We start from the raw sequence: 7074 nt of genomic DNA on the forward strand, positions 1-7074 counted from the left end.
CCTTCTTTCTTCCTTTCTGTTGCTTATCCCTTCGGCTGGATCCTTTATAGAAAAAGATGCATTAGGATGAACCTGCATCTCCGTCATCGCCTATTCTAACAACGAGCTTACAAATTGCACAGGTCTGAGCAAATATTTGACCACTCAGAACTGCACATATCTGAATAGGTTGGAAACTTCCTAACAGTGGTGATCGATGTCCATTATCTGAAATTGAAAAATCAAGTTTCTCCCGGAGTGAAGCAAATCCTTTTGACAGACATCTGGGAGCTCTACTTAAAGGGATTACGTAACAAGTTACTCACGAGAATACGAAACACGCATTTCGTAGATCCGAAGACGGTACCCCCCAAAACTAGAACTCTGGCTGTCATCAGCAAGTGCATCAACATTATCCACTTTCGCGCAAACTCACCTTTTCAGTACCTTCTTCCTGTTGGCTTTAAGTTTCTTATCGCCTTTTAATACTTTCACGAAGTTATCCCGTGTGACACCCTAAAACGGGTGAACGCGCATGACCAATTATTCCTGTGACATTGGTGTTCTCCAAACTCATTCTATTCACAGTAACCATCCACTTTCACCATAGAAATTAAGTTAAATCTAGGATCTGCTCCCCAACTTCATTCACTTTATTTCCGCAATGGTCACTGTATGCTGAAAACTGAAGAATTCAGTTGTTGATCTGTTTGCCAAGCATGACATTTGGAGTTGCTCCTCAAGCCTAGGGTTGGTAGTTGAGTTGAGCATGGATTACCCTGAAGCACTACCAGGTATACTTCAGCCTAAGAGATAGGTGAAATCTCTTCATCTCACTCATCTTCACTCACATTATTTCCGCGATGGTCGCTGTAGGCTGAAAACTGAAGAGTCGATTGCTCGAGATGCCATTTGGATTTGCTCCTCAAGCACAGTGTTAGAAGTTTGGTTGAACGTGAATATCACATGATATTTCCTCAGAGAAAGCTATTTGGGCACTGTTGGTCCTCGTGCACTTTTCGTGGTTCTTTTGACAAGGACGCTAAACTACTTGATAGGGCAAAAGCAGAAGGTTGCTCTCGGTCATGAACTGTCTGAGAGTTCTCTATGACCTCATGACTAGCGTTCGCTCAATTGGATCGACGGTTCTTTAACATAGTGAAACTAATTAGCATACCCTAAGTTTTGTATTTTGTTTTGATCCACAGTGTAGTTCCACTTGCTCTTTGAGTTACACGGTGAACTTGTGAAGAAATTCACTTGATTGCTGCGCACCAGAACACAGGTTTACATTTCCTCGGTACTCAGTTATCACACCATTGTAGACATTAACGTGGTGGTAGTCATGGAAGACTTTGCCTGCAAACGGATTTCTGGACTAAAAAAATGAAATGTGGGAGTGAGTCGTCCGGGAGAAATTAACATGTAGGTCGAATGGAAAGAAATGAAACGCTCATAGATTCTCTTTGAATCGGGTTCGCAGGCTTGTTTTGGAATACATTTTCACGACGATGAGTGCAGTTCTGTCACACATTCAAAGAAATAATTTAAGTATCCTACAATGATCTGCGTAGAGTGCACAACAAAGAAAATTATAAATTTGGTCCAAAAATATAATTATTTAGGGAAATTTACATTCGACAATCACCAGTGGTAGATTACCGTAGCATACCCATATAAAGTTCCCTCGAATGTAATTCAGTTGTGCAGGAAACGAGATGGCCCAAGTGGCTAAAACGCAAATTTACCAACCGGAAGTTCCATCGTTTCACCATATCTCTGTCTGCCGACCTCTTGGGAGGCTTGGGAAACCTGGCAGTATCCTAGGCCTCGTACAACCGTCGTGTGTCATGGCAGCCAGGCACCCCAAAGATGACAGTGCTGAATGAACGATTTGGCAATAAACGACTTACGATTGTTACAGTCTCCGCACAAGAACAAACTTTTATTGCTTCTAGAATGTTTTTCTCGTCCACGGCTACATTTCAAAATGTTTGGCTTACTAAATTGTCTGCTCTGCTCCTAATCATCAACCGGCTGATGCACTCAAGCGACATTTCAGGCTGCGGAAAGGAGTATTCAACGAGCACATATCATCATCACCATCATCATCAGAGTGTGCAGCTTGCATCAGGGTTCTATGGCGTCTACAGTCATGAAAAGGCATCATCCTAATGAAAATCTGATAAGACATCTGAAGTGACGCACAATGTCTGCAACCAAATTCAACAATTATTTACATGAGAAATACGGCAATACAATGAGACGTGTCAATGCCAAGCAACAAAGCGCGTTTTCTACACACTATTTGCTACCATATAGGGAAAATTGTACGCGATATTTACTTGGGATTGTTTGCAACATCGTCATAAGCGAAGGTAATAATATTCTCCGGTGGAACATTGTTTTCACGCACGACTTGATACGCGCGGCAAACGTCCGCCTGAATGAGAACACAAATGACATGCGAATTAAGGATAACAGGCAGGGTGTGACATGGAGTCTGAAGAAGGCATGCAGGGAGCGCAGGATAATCCATATTTGGTGGAGTATCAGTTCATCAAACCACATTCGGTTGCATTAACCCAAGAACAGGTAGCATGATTCTACTCTCGAAGGGCTTGTGTGGACCACAGTTCTACATTCAGTCAAGTGTCCGAGCAAAATATTGGTATCCTTTGACTTCGAAAGTACATCCGAATCGGACGTTCGCTTGTGTACTGGGTACATGATCACAAGGCGTCAAAACTCAGTGGTAAAATATATTACTCACTCAATCTCGAGAATGGATACAGACGCACTAATTATGTGTAATATTAGATTTTCAAAACGGTTCTCGTATAATCCCATGCGAATGAATGAAGAGCGGACGAACGAATTTGACCAAGATGGATTTCTATATACTTATTCCAAAAACACGCTACTTGATCTCACTAATTATTACAGATTTATCCGCTCACATCGCCTCGCAATTCCGCTGCTTTCGCCGTAAGAGCTAATGTTCTTGGTACGTCAGTGGATTTTGTTCAGATTTATGAGACCTGATTTATACAGCAGGTCACTCTAGGCTACGGTCCTCGCAATTTTGCTGCTTTCGCCGTAAGAGCCAATGTCCTTGGTACGTCAGTGGATTTTGTTCAGTTTTCTGAGACCTGGTTTATACAGCAGGTCTCTCTAGGCTACGGTATTGCGGATCCTGGAAGCGTTTCTCTAATATAACGAAGTTACAGTGTCAGGTCAGATGATTAGTGGTGGCTGGAAAACCATCGAATTCGTGTTTTATAAAACCATATACCTTCCACTCACAGGCCGTCATTTCGCCTTACATAACGCAGCATAAAGCACTAATGGGTGACGATGTCGGACTCAGATTAACGTGAATCACACTATGCACTCAGTAACTTCGGAGTATAATAGGATCGGAGAATCGACCCTACCCAAAACAAAATATCGTTTTACGACAAGGAAGTAATGACAAAAACGTACGCAGGCCACGGAATTTGTGTTCATTGGTGTGTCTATTGGCTTCTGTCCTCCGCCTTTTCGAGCGAAATATATCAGCAATGGGGACAACAAGTGGACGAAACAGTTTGGGGAAATATTATTGCAAACTTTCACTTTGAAAACTATTTCCTACGGGATTTAGATGAACGTTTGAGCCTCAAAGCAATTAACAACCAACGGAAACCTACTTGATGTCGATAATTTTCCCAGATGTTGGAACCAGCGACAAGGACAGCCCAGCTCTTCGACGGATTACTGTTAAATATGGATGACCAATTCTGGACACCGATGGCTTCCAACAGCCCAACGTGGTCGATGCAGAACTAGAATGCAATTAGAAGCGAACAACGATGCATAATATTCAGGGTTACTTGAAGCTCCATGGGCTCGTAATTTTATCTTGTTCGCCTCATGCGAATAGAACTTTGCCTTACAAATGTATGACGATAATGTAAAAAAGCTATCCACCGCGAATCTGTTACGTCTGCTATACAAAGTTTATGCTAATCAGAGCATGGTTGGCCATTTTGATCAGCTTGTTTAATGACTGATCAGTTGCACAAACTTATTATAACAATGCTTGCACATTGGTGATTTATGATGTTTTCTAAGACGTCCTTGAGCGTCCATGCGCATCAGGAAGTAATCAGTAGCAATCTGAATCTACAACATTGTTTTCACGTATGGGCTGGTTTTATGAGTACTTTTAAGTCAGCGAAGTAGTTCTCCTTCCCTGGCACGTGCTGATTTGTGGAATTGTACTCTTGCAATCGGAGTACCCAGCACGCGAGCCTTTTTTGAGCATTTCTGGTGGCCCTCACCCACTTCAAGTGTTGGTATCGGTTTCGATATGAAACCTCCGCCAAGGCGGATATGGCCTTCATTTAATCAGGGCTCAGACGATCGCTAAACATTCTCGGTGGTCGAGTACTTCTGTTCAGCGTTAGTCAGAACACGACGGGCATATTCCGTAACCCCATTCCTCTGCTTTATGACTGCTACAATGCCGCGATCGCTGGCGTCCATCGGAAAAGTGAACATATCTCCGAAACTAGGCAGTTTGATGGTCAGTTGCTGATCCAGCGTCCTTTGCAAAAGTGAACATCTCCCCGAACCTAGGCAGTTTGATGGTCAGTTGCTGATCCAACATCCGCATGCGTTCAAGTTTCCGAGTTTGCACGAGCAGGTCAAACTGTTGCAGCGATCGTTCTATAATCCTTAACAAACCGGCTGTAGTATGCTGCTCGTCCAAAGACAGCACATTCCTTGATCCTAACCAATTCTTTAGGCAGTGGGCTAACTTCTCCGTGACCCATTTAATGATCCAGCGGTGACACCTACCTTCGCGGGAACTTTGTTTTGGCTTCGTTCATCCGCAGACCAGCATCACGGCAGCGCTTGGATAACCGTCAAGTTTGATTTCGCCATACCTTGTCACCAGGGCGGTCGGATGGCCTGTCGAACTCCGCTACAAGAACCTCCTTTGCGGAGTCCCAGTCCATCTTCCAACAACCTCTTCTGGAAGCATCCGGTGTGGCCTAAACCCGACCTTTGAGGAGGATCTTTAGCGTCGCGAACTTATTTTGGTCGGTCTCTTTTCCGGTGGCCTCCTCGACCTCTTTACATTCCTCCATGAATGTTTGAACATCTCATCTTCAAAGGTTTGTGGCCAAGGAATATTGATCATTATCTTGTTCACGGCACCAACTAAGAGGAATAATGCCTTCCTTGCGGATTACTTTACTACAAAATGCCAACTGACCAGTTACAAACTATTGGACAGAGAAAGAAAGGTTTTGTAAGATGACTGAAACGCTGTTATTATACGTCGTTACTCGAGGAAAGTGTGAACAATATGTGACCATGTGTTTTGATTTCTGTGATTGAATGATGATTGACGCTAAATTCAGTCCAACTGAAAGCTAACCGCTCTATTGATCAGCTGCTCTTGGATCAACGTTTACCTAATTGTTCGGTAGGCGAATAAAGGAGGGTTTCCTCTTATGAAATGCAAAAGATTATTTAAAAGGTGGGCAAAATGGGTTCCTCTGAAAGCTTCAGCGCATCAGAATTCTCGGCATGCACAAGATCTCCTTATTCAACACACCATACCGTCGAGCATTAACAGTCTCGTATTTCCCATCTTCCGGTTTCCAACAGCCAGTTAACCTCGCGCATTTTTTTGGCATGTACCAGCATACTACAAGTTATATTAGTAAAAAGAAGTCCATCACCACAATACCAACACATTGGGATTGCCTGACTTGCCTGAATGTTTATATATCAAAGTTAGTGAGAAGGAGGACACTTCATTATGTAACAGATGTCGAAGTTTGGCCATAGAACCCAATGCTCAACGGTCGTACGACCGAAAGCTCACTCGTCCGCATCCACCGGCAACAACTGGAAAACGTTTTTCTCCACGGGAAAAAGAAATGAGGACAAGTCGAGTTGCCGGGGCTGGATTCCAAACACGGTCAGTAATTTCTGGAATATCCTGAGCTCCTAAGCCAAACTGAACTTCTAAAAGCAGCTTTCTACGGCGGAGTTGAAGCTTAACCATGTTCCTTGAGTGAGGGCGATAACTTGCACGCGACTGACATCGGTACCCAACATGTCTTGCAGCGTCTGAAACGTGGGTTATTTTCAAACAAGAATTGTAAGGATCTGTGACCGCTGCGAGAAGTTCAAGGGCTACGAATAAACACAGTCAATTTTTATCACTTTACACAAAAGTTTTCTATGTCCAAACCAAGGTCTCATGAAATCTCGGATGTGTGACTACGGGTGGGTCGTGGTTACCGCTCACCCAGATGTCGGGTCTTTCTTAGTATTTATTCGTCTAATTTTTGCCTCCATTCTGGGAAAGACTGCAAGTTTATACGAGACATCCTTGACTGCGTATTTACCGTTCTGAGAGTTTCACAGGAGCCTGTGTTTGTTGCGTGGGGCATCGAACCATCAACTGAATCATTGTAAATTACCTACAATGTTTGAGTAGGTGAATAAATGGATCAAGTTGTAGTCGCAGTTTCGCATGTCATCGATTTTTCAAAAATTTCCGCAAATTCATCGGTGACTGCGGTGAAACAAGTTATCGCCTTTTATGTACTAATTTTTTTCATATGGAATTGGTTGCATACCGCTTTCGCTTTCGCTTTTGGTGCAGTTATTTTTGGAAACTTGGCTACGCAACAATAACAATAATCTCACTTGTGAAATCGCATTTCTTATTTGTACATCTGACTCGGCGTAAACTGGCGTCAGCTTTGCACCAATTGACGTCATCGTCACTCCTTCGCCATACATTATACAGTGCTTTGGCAGTAAAACAACACACGAATTTCAGTGACTTGCCAAACTTTGCTGATGAGGTGAATTACGAACCTATTTGAATATGGACAAGTTTGTGTTTTGTGACAGGACTTGTTCCAACCAAAGTCCACATTTATGCTACGTGTGAAAAATCGCGTAAAGATCATTTGTGCTTCGTTTCCTCATCCGCTTGGAAAATTCAAGTTTGAAAATCTTGTCCTTCAAAATTATACACAGGCAATTGATAATTTAATCATTTGTTTACTTCTCAGAAGA

At 42.9% G+C, this 7074-nt stretch overlaps 1 protein-coding gene across 1 annotated transcript; it reads right to left on the reverse strand.

Moving 5' to 3' along the window:
* Positions 1-2326: 2326 nt before the first annotated feature.
* On the reverse strand, positions 2327-4367 carry T265_15452 (hypothetical protein; the record flags this gene model as incomplete). Its single annotated transcript, XM_009178181.1, has 3 exons — positions 2327-2422; positions 3672-3806; positions 4188-4367. Coding segments are annotated over 3 exons (411 nt in total), but the record flags the coding sequence as incomplete, so codon positions are not given.
* Positions 4368-7074: the final 2707 nt, after the last annotated feature.

Source organism: Opisthorchis viverrini (genome assembly GCF_000715545.1).
Source record: "Opisthorchis viverrini unplaced genomic scaffold opera_v5_517, whole genome shotgun sequence".
NCBI classification, from domain to species: domain Eukaryota; kingdom Metazoa; phylum Platyhelminthes; class Trematoda; order Opisthorchiida; family Opisthorchiidae; genus Opisthorchis; species Opisthorchis viverrini.